The 15,893-nt window shown below is 49.2% G+C and overlaps 4 protein-coding genes across 4 annotated transcripts; 3 read left to right on the plus strand and 1 right to left on the minus strand.

Moving 5' to 3' along the window:
• Nucleotides 1-235: 235 nt before the first annotated feature.
• On the minus strand, nucleotides 236-524 carry ATNIH1004_004630 (NADH dehydrogenase [ubiquinone] 1 alpha subcomplex subunit 1; the record flags this gene model as incomplete). Its single annotated transcript, XM_033569300.1, has 3 exons — nucleotides 236-247; nucleotides 303-395; nucleotides 477-524. 3 exons carry the CDS (start codon nucleotides 522-524, stop codon nucleotides 236-238), a joined length of 153 nt encoding a protein of 50 aa, XP_033428106.1.
• Nucleotides 525-1,191: 667 nt separating this feature from the next.
• On the plus strand, nucleotides 1,192-4,622 carry ATNIH1004_004631 (putative histone acetyltransferase; the record flags this gene model as incomplete). Its single annotated transcript, XM_033569301.1, has 4 exons — nucleotides 1,192-1,676; nucleotides 1,763-1,842; nucleotides 1,929-1,982; nucleotides 2,035-4,622. 4 exons carry the CDS (start codon nucleotides 1,192-1,194, stop codon nucleotides 4,620-4,622), a joined length of 3,207 nt encoding a protein of 1,068 aa, XP_033428107.1.
• Nucleotides 4,623-10,837: 6,215 nt separating this feature from the next.
• On the plus strand, nucleotides 10,838-12,813 carry vosA (the record flags this gene model as incomplete). The annotated part of the gene is made up of 9 exons (XM_033569302.1): nucleotides 10,838-10,887; nucleotides 10,982-11,049; nucleotides 11,144-11,213; nucleotides 11,276-11,421; nucleotides 11,487-11,571; nucleotides 11,636-11,682; nucleotides 11,736-11,844; nucleotides 11,926-12,484; nucleotides 12,547-12,813. The coding sequence occupies 9 exons, from the start codon at nucleotides 10,838-10,840 to the stop codon at nucleotides 12,811-12,813; spliced, it is 1,401 nt and encodes a 466-aa protein (XP_033428108.1).
• Nucleotides 12,814-13,516: 703 nt separating this feature from the next.
• On the plus strand, nucleotides 13,517-15,771 carry ATNIH1004_004633 (uncharacterized protein; the record flags this gene model as incomplete). The annotated part of the gene is made up of 2 exons (XM_033569303.1): nucleotides 13,517-13,624; nucleotides 13,681-15,771. The coding sequence occupies 2 exons, from the start codon at nucleotides 13,517-13,519 to the stop codon at nucleotides 15,769-15,771; spliced, it is 2,199 nt and encodes a 732-aa protein (XP_033428109.1).
• Between the last annotated feature and the right edge of the window lie 122 nt (nucleotides 15,772-15,893).

Raw genomic sequence — 15,893 nt, forward strand, 5'->3', positions numbered from 1 at the left:
TGCAAACGCGATCCAGGATCCTACTACGTACCTTCCATGGATTGCTGAGTTCGAATCCCTTTGGAGCCACCGCGTTGCTTGATTGACCTCGCAAGGTGCCTGTAAGTCGGAGGTCTCTCTCCATCACTGCGGACCCGGATGGGGATGGTTAGCTTCCAGGCCAACTCTTTTTGTGTGAGCAACAGGGTGAGGGGACGAGGCTATTCCTTCCAGTACGCTGTTGTGGATTATAGCGTCACATACTTTGCTACAGGGAAGTTAGCCAAACCAGTTCCATCGCATGCTCCTTTCCCACAACTTACTCTATCCCACAGGTCCCGGTTCCAGCGAGCAGTCTTTCCTTCATTCGACCAATACTTGACAGCCGTTAGACCAGCACCGGTCACACCCATAAACTATCATGCGATCGGTTGGTCAGTAACTTGTATCCGGGATGGAAGGCACACAGAGACGACGGCGGGGAGCATTCCACGTACACCAATGATAATCCCATAAGGGAGCAGAGCCTCGAATGGGACACCCATTTTGCAACGGAGACGTAATCGAACTCAATTCACGCAGATGCAGGCGTACAGCAGGGAAGAAGAGAGAAGAAACGGCGCGATTCGTTTCTTGCGGGAATCAATCGAGGTCGGAATCGCCAAAAGCGGTTTAGCCTCGGACGGGGGCACAGCTGGCTGAGTCAGCCACCTCCGTCAACCTCGCAGAAGGGGCGATGAGTGTTCTGGAGTCTGGATGCTGGAGCTGGATAGATCCTCGCGAGCCGTTTCTGCCGCCGATCGACGCGTTCACTTCTGCTCGACTGCTTGCTATTGACTTGTTGGTCTATGAGGTATGCTTCCTGTTGCTGTTCTACACGTGTTGTTGGCCATTGTCCCAACGCTGCTGTAACTTCCTATTTCCACTGACCCTTGACTAATGTGCGCTCTGCCCAGGAGGTCCTTCACCTGTTGCTACTTCCAATCTCTGCTGTGTGCACTGCCCGGGTGGGATCGCCGCTATCCAAGGCCATTCGCTCATGTTCTCGATGCCCGTTTCATGCGGTGCCAGATGATTGTCGATTCTTGCGGGGAGTCCTGAATAGCCTAGTCTCAACTGTTTGCGGGCTAACCGTCCCTCTACTGCAATCCTTCATCGCCTGTTGAGGCAAGCCGGTAGACGCTCACCCTGGCGATCGCAGTGACCTGCACCATGCCGGCAACCGTGCCGCCGGCCCCCGATGAGACCGAAATGAGACCGCCTGCGGAGGAGGTGGATAGCGACCAGGATGCAGAAGGCGAGGAGGAAACTGATCTATATCACATGGACCAACAGCTCCAAGATGCTGTTCATCGAGCATATTCGGGTGAAGTAGCTGCAGAGGCTGCAAACGCTGACCCTGGGGAGGACGAGGATGCGGAGGGAGAACCGGATACTGACCTAAATCTGGAAGGGGATGAGACGGAACCGGTTGGCGCAGTCAAATTACCGAATGAAGCCCCTTCTCTCACTTATGACGATTTGACCGCGGCATCTGCCGATGCGGATCCAGCCTTTGAAAACCAAAGTGAGAGTGAAGCGTCCAGCCCATCCTCCAATAGCCAGGAGTCGGATGTGGATGAGGAATGGGAAGGGGAAAGTAATGAGAATGAAGAAGATAGGGAAGCGGATAACAACACCTTGCGCGGGAATTGCGTGTAAGTATCTTTTCTTTTTTTTTTTCCCTCCGCCCCCTTTTGAGATAAAAAAAAAAGGTTCGATATCCTAACTTTTGCTGGCATAGGTTTTGTCAACAAGATGAAGATAACGACCCGAGTGAGGAATTCGAGGAGTATCTAACATGTGCAGTCTGTGGCGATCACTGTACGTTATGCGGGTCCTTCAAAACATGGCCTAGCAAGTCCCAGACCTTTGTTAATGGCGGTCTTTACTAACTTGGCGTCTGGCAGCTCATCGGCAATGTGCACGCGAACATGATGCACTGGATGACGCAGAAGGCATGTGTACCCTCCCAGGATAATTTACACTGACAATGCCATACTAACTTGGATCTAGACGGTAAATCCTGGAGATGCCCTACATGTGTGCATGAAAAGTTAGAGCCCAGGTCAAGAGAACCCAGTTCTAATCAGCGAAAGCTGGGGCCCAAAAATATGAGCAAGGAGCTTTTGCCAGCTCATGTTGGGGAACACTCCGGGTTCCATTCAATCTTCAATACAGTGCACGTCAATGATGATCTTTTAAATAGCTCCCGCTCGCTGCGAAAGAGAAAAGCTTCGTCAGTTGACGTTCATCAGGAGCATACACCTGTGCTCCGAAAGCGGCAAAGGCAGACACCAATGCGACATGACGGCGCTGACACGAGAGACCAAGTTGCCGAGACTTTGGACTCTTTGTCTCCTGTACGTACCCGTTCTCGACGCACGCGCGGGGGTGAGAAAGATGCTTGCCGTGTGCTCCTGAAACAATTTGGACGGCTTATCTTGGCGTTTCGACTCAACGAGACTAAGCTGTCCAAGATTCTCAGCTCTCGCAGCAAATCACTGATTAAGAATCGAAAAACCCCTAAACCACCCTCTGTTGCGCATGAGGCTCAGGCACACTTTGCACCAATCACTCCCGCCTACGTATCTCCTTTCTATTCGTTCAACGACCGCGAGACGGATGAATCGAAATCGAAGCCTTATGGTGGCATTTTATCGGAAGCGGATGCGGACACGACCAAGACCTTGCCGACACACATGGACCGGGAAAGATTTGAATTGGCGCGCCAAAAGGCCGAAGAAGCGTGGCAACGAAGGGCCATCGAAGCTGAGAGTGGTGGAGAACCAATGCAGCATGCATCGCAAAAGGTCTCAGGTCCTCCGTCCAAGATCAAATACATCAACTTTGGGGGTTACGAGATTGAGACCTGGTACGCGGCGCCGTACCCCGAAGAATACAGCCGCAATCGGGTTCTCTTCATCTGCGAATTTTGCCTGAAATACATGAATTCCGACTATGTCGCATGGCGCCACAAGCTCAAGTGCCCTGCAAAGCACCCCCCTGGAGACGAAATCTATCGTGAGGGTTCCATCTCCGTATTTGAAGTCGATGGACGAAAGAACCCAGTGTACTGCCAAAATCTGTGCTTGCTCGCAAAACTGTTTCTCGGATCGAAGACGCTCTACTATGATGTGGAGCCATTTCTCTTCTATGTCATGACTGAATATGACGACCTCGGGTGTCATTTCGTTGGTTATTTTAGCAAAGAGAAACGGCCTAGCTCCGCAAACAACGTGTCTTGTATCCTTACCCTCCCCATCCACCAACGCAAAGGCTACGGAAACCTTCTGATTGATTTCTCCTACCTACTCACACGTATCGAAGGGAAGACGGGCTCGCCTGAAAAACCTCTCTCGGATATGGGCTTGGTCTCCTATCGAAACTATTGGCGGCTTATCTTATCTTACAAACTACGAAATCAGACAAAGCCGCTGAGCATCGTGGACCTCTCGGAGCGCACGGGTATGACAGCAGACGACATTGTGTCGGGGTTGGAAGCTCTGCGCGCTCTCGTCAGGGACCCGGTGACGAAGAGCTATGCACTGCGCCTCGACTATAATTACTTTGAAGAGTGTATCCGCAATTGGGAAAGCAAGGGCTATGTCCAGCTTAACCCTGATGCTCTGGTCTGGACACCATATGTCATGGGCCGAAGCAACCAATCGCAATTTGACCGAGCCCCTCTTCATACAGTCGCCCCCCGCGAAGGACTGGAGGAGGATGAAGTCGATCAGGCGAAAGAATCCGGGAAAGAAGAACGGCAATTTAAACCAAATGGCAATATAACCGCCACGACCAATGGCAAAGGGCAGAGTCGGCCCGAAAAAATTCCCGGCGAGCCTGCCGGCCCTCCGTCGACTGATGCTCTCTCTAATATCAACGGCTTTCGTCACCACAGCGCCACGTGCTCCGAGCCGAACGTCGCGGCTGAGCCAAGCCCTGCCGCTGATATACCGGCATGGCGCTTTGAGGTTTATCCTCCTGTCCAAGCGCCAGTCATTAAACGGCGCCCTGGTCGACCCTTTGGTAGCAAGACCACCTACAATAAAATATCCGTCACTCCAACAACGGCCCGAACCAGTGGTCGCAGCACCCCCAAAAGACCATCCGCCTTGAACTCTGTGACCCCAACCACTATTGTGCCGAGCGTACGACGTGGCCGTAGCGCGAAGCTGGCGGATTCTCCCGCCGCGGAGCTGACTGACACGAATACCAATGGCATTGAAAACGATTCTCTCCAGAGTCTGGAAGAGCCCCTGGGAGATGATCCGGAGCGCGGGTCCCAACCAGCACCGTCGGAAACAGAAGCAAAAGCCAGTCATGCCGAAGGGTATGAGGAGTTGACCAAGATCAACGGCGTCGATGAATCAGGCGATGGGGGAGTTGAGAACGGCGAGACTCCTGTCCCTGGCCAGACGACGCCGTCCAGGGGCAAGGGAGCCACTAGCCAAGCCAAACTCACCCGATCTGTGAACCGAAAGCCTATTGTAGAGAAACTAGAAGTTGTGATTGCGGCCGAAAGGCGCCAAAAGAATGGGGACAGTCAGATCGAGTTAAATGGGACCGATGGGGACGAGGATGCGGTCATGGAGAAATGATACCACCACGAATCTGGGGTTTCTTACATTTTTAGTTTACCTTAGTTTTCCTCCCTCCCCTTTTTTCTTTTTCTTTTCCCCTGGGGGATAAATTTCACGACCGGGCATCTTTGGCTTTACTGATATTACTGTTCTCAAGCAAGGAGTAGGCGGGAATTGGAGTTTCTGGGTAACATTTGATGCGAATTTTTCTTTTTCTTACGAACCGCCTTTGTCTCGCTCGATTCTAGTGATCGACCCGTCCTTTCTCGATTTGTGGCTATCGTGTGTGGCGAGCACCCAGGCTGTGCTGCTTCGTTTTTCGAGGTTCGTCTGACTCTTTCCATTGAAGGGAGGGTTTCTATGGCATGCGTGGGCATTTTATTTTTGTTTTCTGTATTCGGTATGTACGTGGAGAACATATTCCCGATGAGATACAGTGTGTTTCTTAGACCGTCCGTGTTTGGCTGCCGTTGTTGTATTTCTACATGGGAGTTGAGGCTGGACAGCACGTGATAATTCATATCCACGATCAATCATACAAAGTTTTTGTGCTCTGTACTTTGTGGTCAGTAACCGTCTTGCATGATCTATCAATTTCGATCAAGAGACTAGTGAACAATGACGCATCAGATGTAGACACGAGTCTAAAAAAAGATTATTTAAAAAAAGAAAGAAAAAGATGCGCCAAGACACAAAGACGACGAATAGCCATCCTCAACATCTGCATGCAAAAAGCAAAAGGTTTGATTGAATATACTCGGTCAAGTTTTTTTTTTAGTTGCAGTTGATGAAAACCAGGAAACGACGGCGCACGCCGTGTGGATCATACCAGACTTACTACGTTACATACATACTAGTTTTTCTGCATCCTACATGTACTCCGTACTTGAAACACGGACTGATCGATTTATTCGATCAATCTTTACTTATCTGTACTCTGTATGTACTACGGCCCACCACTGCTGATGTGGCAATGCTGGCAGTGTTGTAGTACATACATACTTGTTTGGTTTGATTATCTTGTTATTATTATTCTTGTGGTATTCTACGCAAGACATGTTGCTAGGTGCAGGAATTATTGATGATTAGTTTAATACTTGTACTTGAGTCGAATCGACTTTTTTCTGAATATAGGATAGGGCAGATATGATCTGTCAGGAACTTCCGTATTATCCTTTTTTTTTTTTTAATGATATTTTCTTGACCCTTTTGTAGATGTGGATCCGTCCGTTGTTGATACTCTGCCCGGAATAAAGAGAGAATCCTATCCATGCAGATATACAGACTCACAGACAGAATCGAACTGATAATATAACCCTCTGATATTTTCTCCGTAGATCCGATACGAAGATATAGAGAGATACTCCAAGTAGAACTCGTCATGTACATAATGTACAGCGGATCGACTTAGTTCTCATTCCAAGGAAAAAAGGAAAAACCATAGACCATGGATAGGGCGCTGTCACAACGGAACCCAAATCCCATGGCCCGAATAAGCATAAATGTAGCGTGAAATAAGCGCCTGCCAAAGTCTGGTACACAATGGGGATTGCCCGCTGTCATGGAATGGATTCAGTTCGTTCGCCCGGAAGGGAATCGTTCGGTTGGCACAGCAAGGCAACCGCTAGCCCCGGCGAACACTTCATCGTGCATGTCCTCGATCCCCACCCATGTAGAAGGACGAAAAGAGAAGGCCTCTGGATTTTTATTTAAAAAATATATTAAAATTTTTTTTTTTTTTTAACAGGTTGGGAAATCTTCCCCTCCGCGCTCCATAGTATCGGCTAATATTTTCCTATTATTTTTTTTTTTTTTTTTTTTTTTTTTCGTACGAAAATTTTCTTTTTCCCTCTTCTTGTTCTCTCTTTCAGACAGCACGGAGTAAACAGAATCAATCCATATTTTCTTCCGGCCACCCTATCCTCCTGATTAAACCAAACAGCCACAAGCACTTCCGGAATCTAGTACGACACAGACTGGTACTTTCCGTCGCCAGCGATCCTCAAGCGTCGCCAGTAAATTAATACTAGCCCCAGTGACTCCGTGTACGGAGTACACGCTACCGAAACGTGGCTGTATCCGGTAATGCAGGAGATTTCATCGACCAGCTGCAGTCTTGGTAGCATCCGGAGACTTGCTGACGGGCCCTCGGGGTGGCGTCCATCGGGGATCAGACGATTAAACATCTATGCTATTGATGATAATGTGTATGAAGCAATGCTGATCTTCTCTCTCTTTCCCATCCTTCTATCTGGTTCCCACAGTCCCCTGATTCAGGTGATATCACTTATTCCTCTAGTGTGGTTGCGAATGGGGGGAAGAAGCTAGAATGGACTCCTGCAGCGGCGGGTTAATCTTTTTCTTTTTCTTTTTCTTTTTTCCCTCTCTTTTCTTTTCTTTTCCTCTTTCCCTCTCTATTCTCTCCCCTCCTCTTTGTTTGGCTCCCATCCAGGGATGTTCGGGTTTTAGGACTCCAGCATAATGGTCTGTCTCCAGATCCCTACAAATTAGGGCTTATGCCACCCTTGCATGAACATCGTCATTGTCGCTTCCTGCTGATCCCGGTGGTATTACCTCGTTGCTGCTCGGGACATGATGATTGTGTCGTCGTATTCCAATGAGAATACCAAACAGGTCCCCCTCCCCAGGATGCAGTACTGAATCATAGGGAGCACCATCTAGCATCGTCGATGATTTCCCCCTCCCACCAATGTTTGCCTGACGATTGTGGAAGAACGCGATTGCGGGCTTTGGATGCCAGTAGCTTCGCAGCTGATGCGGCTAGATGCATCTGCCACCTATTAAGTTCCAGGATCCGTATGCGTCGGAGATGCAGCGCGCTGTATCTGGAGGAATGGCCAACAACGCTATTTGGAAGGGGGAGAAAAAAGTAATCATCGGCGGCGTTTTTTTATTTATTTTTCTTTATTTTTCTTTTATTCTTTCCACAGCGGTATCCAGGGACCCTCTGATCATGCATGCGAGGCAGCGTAGTCCAACAAGATGACCAACACTATTTAAGTAAGGCTGGCTCTTTCATTGCTGAATTTCACATAGACCAGTGAGAGGGACCATTTTGCCCACGACGATCGCTTTTCCCCTAGAGACAGATCGTGCGAACTGGGCCTCTCTACGCCACACCTGTTGATTGATCCGATCTTTGATGGCCGGACTTTCATTGAGGTATTCCGTCCTCCCCCAAAGTCCAATCACCCTCCCAGCGCAACGGTCTGGACATATGTGTGTGGGGGAAGCCGCCTCTGCGGCCTGCATGTCAAGACCCAGGTGATGTGATGCGTCCACCGAACTAGATTTTAGAACGCAGCGGCTAAAAAAGCGCTGAAGTTTTGAGCCTGACCTGTTTTATTTTATTTTATTTTTTTTTTCCTCTTGTTTTTCTGCACGACCGCACGTTGAAAAAGAGGTACATTTCCCACATTACCTTGCACTGCATTATTTGCGAAATGAATTCTCTGTTCGTTCTGCTCTTGGTCGAGTAACGTGGTATCCTACCGTCAAAGATTCTCTCGAGAATTTAACCACGCCGAGGGCCCGCAACCTTTCTAGATTTCATTTCCGACATCTGCATCGTGAACCAGAAATCGGCCCGGTTCATTGCATAACTTCGGCGTGAGACGGGGGTACGCTTGGTCGAGAAGGATACGAAACTCGTTAGAAACTACACTATACTCTCTGTTGTCGACGACGAGAAAAACAAGGCGAGAGACTGAGACGGGGGACGCAAGTGGCATCTCGTGACACGACTCACGTTATCCATCATTCAAGAGAACCTGTTGGCCATTCACCTTATTGGTCCCTCTGCGTCTTCTTCCCCCCGAACTCCCGGGAATCAAGACTCTCGAAAAAGGTAATTTCCTTTCTGTCGACTCCGACGTTGTCTTGCAGGCCATCAATTAATATTGATGACTCCTGAAGTTGAACAAAAGGGACCGGTTCTCGAGTGGGCCTTTAGTGCCTTGGATACGTGACTGTCTCTGCTTCCTTGGATCGCGCGGTTTGGAACACGGAACCCATCGTTGCGGGGCATAAACAAGGCGTCAAGGTTCGTGCCATCTGACATTGATCGATATTCCTTTTAAGGACGTGGAAGTTTGGTCAATCTATTGTTGCTTGCCCCATGAGGACGCTGATTCCGTGGTCGCTCAGGAGAGCGTGGGAAGACCAAAAAAAAAAAAAAAAAAAATTCAAGAGGACGAAAAGAAACGAAAAGGGGGGATATCGAAAGTCGAAAAAACGAAGACAGATCTACGGATGACCTAGGGACTGACTATTTCCCCTTCCCCTCCTCCCCCTTAATCAGAGTTTAATACCTTGTACCAAGTTGGTAGCAAATCCAAAGAATGGAACTACGGGAATGAGATTCTGACTGAAATGATTAGGCGCGCGCACCGACCAGCAAACGATTCTCAGACTCGAGTCAGGAAGAGAATCGGGAGACCCTGCGTGTGGCGCCTAGATACGGGTCTAATCACTTGCATAGCCGGCACCATCTCCGCGCACAAGACCAAAACCGTTATAGCTGTGGGCTGGGTTTACTCGCGAAGCGAATGGTAGTTTGCCGCAAACGCGGTGGATTTCATGCTTTAGTTCGACCGGTCGTCCATCGATTTGGCCTAGGCCTTGAAAGGTAGCTTGTGCAGGTGGCCGAACTGTATCTCCAGTTCGATAAAGCTAGTTTGCTTATTGCTTTTGCTTGCTTGCTATCTCTCCTGGACCTAGGGAGTTGTCAATGTGCGCATCATCTGCTATGTCGTTGCGGTTCCTATCGGATCGTCAAGACTGATACACGCCTTAGCTTGTCTACTCAACCGTGGTTGACCAGGTCCCGGTAACGACACCATTTGACGGCCGAAAAGTGGCCGGCGTTGCTCTCTTGTTCTGGTACAGCTCCACTAATCATTTGTCTGGTTCAGCTGGATTGGATTTCTCAGTGAACTTCTCTTTTTTCTTCCCCCTCCTACCTACCTTAAACCTTTTGGGAGAGGTAACCATCTGTTGACCCTCATACAAAAAATTTTATTGAATTTTTCTTTTTTATTTTCTTTGATACATATTATTTTCCCCCCACCTTTTCGGCCACTGTGCGTCAGTTGTCTGTCAAGGAGGCGACTTTTGACCCATCGTTCAGCTACCGTCGTCTTATTGTTGTCCCTCGAATTCCGCCACCCTCTGGCGGACATTGCCTTCTAATTCGACTTCGGGGTTTTACTGGACTTTTTTTTTTTTTTTTTTTTTTGAACTTTTGATATTATTTGATTATTGGGCTATTTGATTGGTCCCTTTTATAACTTTTATTGGTTTTTTTTTTTTTTTTATATAAAACCTCTCGACCTAGATTCCCAAGTCTCTTGGAAAAATCGTATATACGGTCGGAGTGTTCGCTTTTGACGTCTTTTTTTCCTTTTCTTTTTTTTTTTTTTTTTTTTTTTTTTTGGGAATTCCCCAACGGTGCAGTTCCATCCTCTTTTCCCTTTTTATCTTCTGAAAAAGGAACATCACGAGAGGCAAAAAAAAAAAAAAAGAAAAAGAAAAGAAAAAAGAAAAAGAAAAACTCGGTACTTATCCTCCACTTCTTTCTCTTAACCCGGGTTAAGGTTTGTCTGGAACTGTGCTCGGTTGGCTCCTGCCGCTTGCATTCTGACGACACCATCATTCATCCACCTTTTCCTCCCCGGCGCCGTTTTCGTAACCATCGCTTCATTGCTCGCAGTAAGCAATTGTCATCATCCACAGCTTGATCATTAACCCAGCTACCAGCTTCCCTGGTCGACTGCACTCCGGATCTGTTGGGCCCTGGGCAGAGCTCTCCGAAACTAAAACCTATCTACCTTACCTCACCTACCTAACCCAACTACCTAACTAATCAATCATACCGTCGCGCCTGTCTTTAACACCACTCCATCTCCCCTCTTCCCAGAACAAATTCCCTACCCCCACTGTGTATCATTCTTTCTTTCTAGTGCTTCGTTGAACCAAAAGTCTCCAGTGTGAGGTCCCAAAGATTCATTCTGCCTTTTTCCTCCCCTTGACCCTGCTGTAAACCCACCGATATCCTCTCTCTGTTCTTTAATTCTGTCCCATTTCTTTCCTTCCCCTGAGTATCCTTATCCGATCCATTCGTGGTTCACTACTATCTTCCCTGGCGGATCTCCCGACCTGTATTCTCTGGTTCATCCTTCTTCTTTGGTTCGAAAGTCGCCGATCTCGCCTTGATGAGTGCGTCGACGTTTGCGGACGCCTCTCTTGCTCGCGATCCCCAGAGGTGTGTCCCTCCCGTCTTTCCAATTCCTCCTAGCACCGCTTTCCTCCTCTTACTCAGCTCTCCAGGGTTTCTCACTGACGATGTTAACCCCCAGTACTGATTTTGAGTTGAGTATTCGCCAGCAGCCCACTCGGGCGCGCGTGGCCGGTGGGAAGGAGAAAGGTACGTAGAGCTATCCGGAGCCATCGTTGAGCCTCTAAAGCGCCTGTGGTTGGGCGGCATGTTGTTGACTTGGTGTGCGGCGGTGGCTACGCAGAGCGTAAACCTGTCGATCCCCCACCGATTGTGCAAATCCGGGTAAGAGAGGAAGGGACCTATCTTGCGCAGTAGGTGGCCCCAATGTTGAATGAGACCTGTCGGATCGTTTCTTGCTCACAGGTGCTTGTAGGCACTACCTACAAAGTCCCTATTATTTTATGTGCTGCAGCTTATATGAGGCCTCGGATGATAACCCAGTCCCCGTGCCACCCTCCACGGCTTTGACGGGCACCCTGGTTTCGTCTCTTCATCGACTAAAAGACGTGGACAACAGCGGTAAGTGGGATCCCGGGGAATTCCTGGTAAGAAGACCTTGGAAGGCTGATAGCGAAATGGTGCAGATGGGGGGTTCTTTGTCTTCGGAGATCTGTCTGTGAAGATAGAGGGTGAATTTCGATTGAAATTCACGCTCTTTGAGATGCGGAGGTAATGATCTTGGGTGCACGTACAAGTAGGGATGAGCCAAGTCGGTGCTGATTCAGTCTCACAGGGACGCGGTGCACTATTTGAAATCCATCGTTTCGGACCGCTTTGTCGGTAAGTCGATGCTGGCCTTTGTTACCGACGTCTTGGATACTCATGTTCTCTAGTGTCACCCCCTAAGAGCTTCCCCGGAATGGCGGAATCAACATTTTTGTCCAGATCTTTTGCAGACCAAGGCGTGAAGCTCAGAATCCGAAAAGAGCCCCGGACACTGATGTGAGTTCGGAAGAAGGGCGATGTGACGGAGTCTCCGCTCTCTACTTGGACTGGTAAAATCTGACTTAACGGGTTTGATAGAAAACGACCAGTTCCCCGGCCAGAGGATTTTCCTCAGCCGCTTCCTCCTCGTTCCCCGGATCGTACCGCGATCCAAATGCCGGCAAATGCTTTTGGTGGCTATCCAAACGCGGGACGGGATTATGGTTACTATGGCGGACCTGTCAAGCGTCAGCGCACGTCCGTCGATTTTGGTAGTCGGGGCATGTACGACGCCGACGGGCGCATGCGTCAAATGGAGGCGTACCCGCAGGCCACGACCATGTATTCGAACCAGCCCGGAGCCTATGGAACGCCTATGATGCAGTATCCCACAGGACATACGGGGGTTCCCGATTACGCGGTTCGTCAGCCTCCGCCCGTACCGACTCCCACGTCATTTGACAGTCCAACTACGGGTACAGTGACGTCTTCGGAGCTCGGACATTATGGCGGACAAATTGACTTACATGGAGCACAGATTTCATACGGTATCCCGTCGGCCCAGGTTTCCCCAATGCAAGACCCGGTGGCCCATAGCCGGGCCAGTCAGCAGGCAACGATGCAGTCTCTGGGAATGGTAAACCCGGCTGGTACTCCTGTATGGACACCCCCCCAAGATCTGAAGGGCAAGAGGCTGACGATCAACACATAATGGGACAGACAGCGGATTCCACAGGAGCTTTAATGTCCCAAGCGTACCGGTCCCAATACCAGGCAGGCTCTACCATCCTTCCTCCTCTGCAGCGGAGGGGCAACGTTCCCCAAGGGACTAATGGCACAACGGCGCGAACCTACTATGATCAACCGTCGCAGGGGGATACTTCGATAGTCCCATCACAACCCATGGGGACAAATGAAGCAGATCGTTACGGTTCTGGTCAAGCAGCTTTTGATCATCCGGCTTCATCGAATGGGACCCCCCGATAGGATGGTGGAAAAAACTACGGCGATTACCTCTTTTTTGGTCATACTATCTCTTTTCTTCTTTTCTTCTGTCTTGATGTCCTTGGTTTTTCCGATTGGGTATTGCTATGTGCTATGTATGACGGTTTTGGGTTAAACAACCTTGGTTGTCGTTTCTCGTGTTTTCTCTCTTCAAAATCTCTGGATAGACTGTGGGACGGGTGTTATAACGGAAACAGAATGGTTGGTTCTACGGGATACATGGCGCCTGGGGACATAAAAAGGGTTACCGTGCTAGCGGGGATTTTTTTTTTTTTTTTTTTGTTGCCTTGTTTCTTCCCTTTTTGTTTGTCTTGGTGCGGTCTTTTGGTTTCAGACGATGGTTGGCTTCCCATGTACATATTCAAACCTATGGCTACTTTGCTTCCACGAGAGCGGCATGCTCAATGAACTAATGGTTGGTTAGGATCGCTCTCGATTTCTGCGTTGGAATAGGATATTCTGGAACCCAGGCCAGCCATAACCAGAGGAAATCGCGGTGGTGATTGTTATCGTCCCTGCCTGCCTGGGGCAACCATTCACTGCTCTGCAGTTTCCTCTCTCGGACTTCTCTCCATCATTCCCTCTTCACATCTCTCTCCACCCCTCTCCATCGAGACAAATTGTTTTACTTCCTTGAAAGTATCGGTTCGCAGAGTTCCGCCGTAAGCACGCAGGAAAGTCCATGATGGACTGTAGTAGCCCTCCCGATGCGCCTGAAGCTCGCAATCTGAAGATTTTGGGATCGTGGAATGGTGAGTTTGACTGGCCAGTTAGACTTAGGATTTCCCTGGAGGTAAGCCCATGGTACATCTGCGTTCCAGCCTCCGCCTTACTGATCGTAATCCACAGGTCCAGTCTTCTCCTGGCACGAAACTACGACTTTTGGACACCAATGGCTCAGCTGCATTCTTAAAGGCTGCATCAGTACGCCTTATGCCGGACGATTGCGATCAGGGAAACGAGCCGTACGAGAACGATTCTCCGTTTCCCCATGTGAATCAACCAGCCACTATTCCTGCGGGGTCCTTGCCCTCTGCACAGACTTTTTCCGATCTACAGGTTACCGTTGCGAAGCCCCAAGACACGACCAAGTCGATACGTCTGGGGAAAAGAAGCGCTGAAGATGCATGCTTATCAGATTCCGCATCGGATACAAAGGCGGAGGGGCGCGCGAAAGGGAAACGGCCATCCAATAGTAATATAGATCAGACCACGAACCACAGCCCGGGACAAGGAGCAAGTACTTCCAAACCGAACAGCCTCGTCAGCATCGAGACCTTGCTGGATACAGCACGAGAAGATAAGCTGTCGGATGAAGGGCTGAGCAAGCAGAAAGAAAGCCCCAATTCTTGCAAGGCAGGAGGAAATGATGCGCAGCACGTGGAAGAAACTGGTAGGCTTCATACTATGCCCGCACTCGTGACACAGTCACCAAATACGTCGAAGCGAGAAGAGACCAAGTCCACGGAGAGTTCAAATGCAAACTTAGAATCTAAGAGCCTCGGAAAGATTGCCTGGGGCGTTGAACAGGATATTCCATCCCCACCAGTGCTTGAATTGTCTCGGGGCGACCCAAGTTTGGCCCTCGTGAGCGGAAATATTTTGGTGGGATTCCCCTCCGATGCAGAACGAGCCAGATACAGAATAGAACTCCATTGTCATGTCTACGTGGACGAAGACTACCTGAGAGGCTGGAGTACGGTAAGGATGCCAGGGCTCCCCAACCTAAGAGCTGGAGAGACCGGCGCTTTCCGCTTCCTTCTTCCAGAAGGTCGGGGGCTTGAGTTTCGCACATTAGATCTGCTTAGGTGTACGAGGGTAGAAGATTTCCTCTTTGCTGAATTTAAAACCAGGGACCTTGTTATTCCCATGCGCGTGTGTGGTCGGAAGTTCTACGGTTTTCTCAAAGAGTTCGCCTTGGGTCAGCAAGTGACTGTCTCCTCGGACTCGGAAAACGATGGACCAGCAAAGTACTACGCCATGTGCTCGGTGAGGCTGGACCGTCGTTATGTTTGTTCGGAGAAATGCTCCTTTTCCTTCTGCCTAGACGGGGGTCCAGAAGGATCGTTTTATTGCGAGCTCGAACCCCAAGTGACTGGCCTGCAGGTGATCCAGATCCCTACTCAGGATGCAGCTTGCACTGGTATTTCTCGAATTCAGATTATCTGTGCGCCAAAAGACCTCGAAGTTTTCTGTTTAACGTGGTCAGTTCTACCATCTGCGCGCCAGGGAGTTCGCTGGCTTCCACACATATATCCTGTCTGTTCCAGCCACGGGGAATGGAATCGGGAGCATCTTCAAGAGGCATTTACGGCACTGAGGGAGAAGGGATTCTTTAGCACCAAAAAGGAGCATGATGCACAGCCAACGAGGCATGACACGCAGCCAACACAGCTGCACGTTACAGCACATGCCAGTCACCAGCACTCCACGACTTCTGAGCCACTGTCACCAGCTGAGGAAGGAGCTCGCCCGGTCATTCGCAATCTGATTAAGGCCGCCATTTTTTCAATCTTTATTTCAGTCTTTACTTCAATATTTTTTACGATTCTCGAGAAGACTAATACCATGATCTCTATTTGCTTGTATGACAATCAATTCGCCATCAATATAACAACGGTGGATCAAACCCTGGACAATGGCTCTCAAGGTCACTTTGGTGAGAGTATCTTCCAGAACAGTCATAGTGATTTGTGCTCACATGAGTCATTCTCTTCACTACTGAAGCATGATCAACTAGAAGTCAATGACACGGGAAGCGACATCGAATCCGAAAGGCAGCTGCAGGTCCCTGACGGAGGCACTGAGCCGATTATCGGTTCTCTAGATAAACAAGTGAATATGGAGGACGATGGGATGGTAAGACCAACATCAGTCTCCATGAGGGATAAGGTTGATTACTGGCTTGGCTGGAGAGGGCCTGTTGGTGAGGAAGTGTAGGGAGATTCAAGAAGAAAAAAAGAGAGGAGGGACACTTGTCTTTTTTTTTAAAAAAAAAAAAAACGATCTCTTAGCAGGGGCAAGTGAATGAAGAATGGCAAGACGGGTTAATACTCATGGCA

Source organism: Aspergillus tanneri (assembly GCF_003426965.1).
Source record: "Aspergillus tanneri strain NIH1004 chromosome Unknown AapTan_3_pilon_pilon_pilon, whole genome shotgun sequence".
Classification (NCBI taxonomy): domain Eukaryota; kingdom Fungi; phylum Ascomycota; class Eurotiomycetes; order Eurotiales; family Aspergillaceae; genus Aspergillus; species Aspergillus tanneri.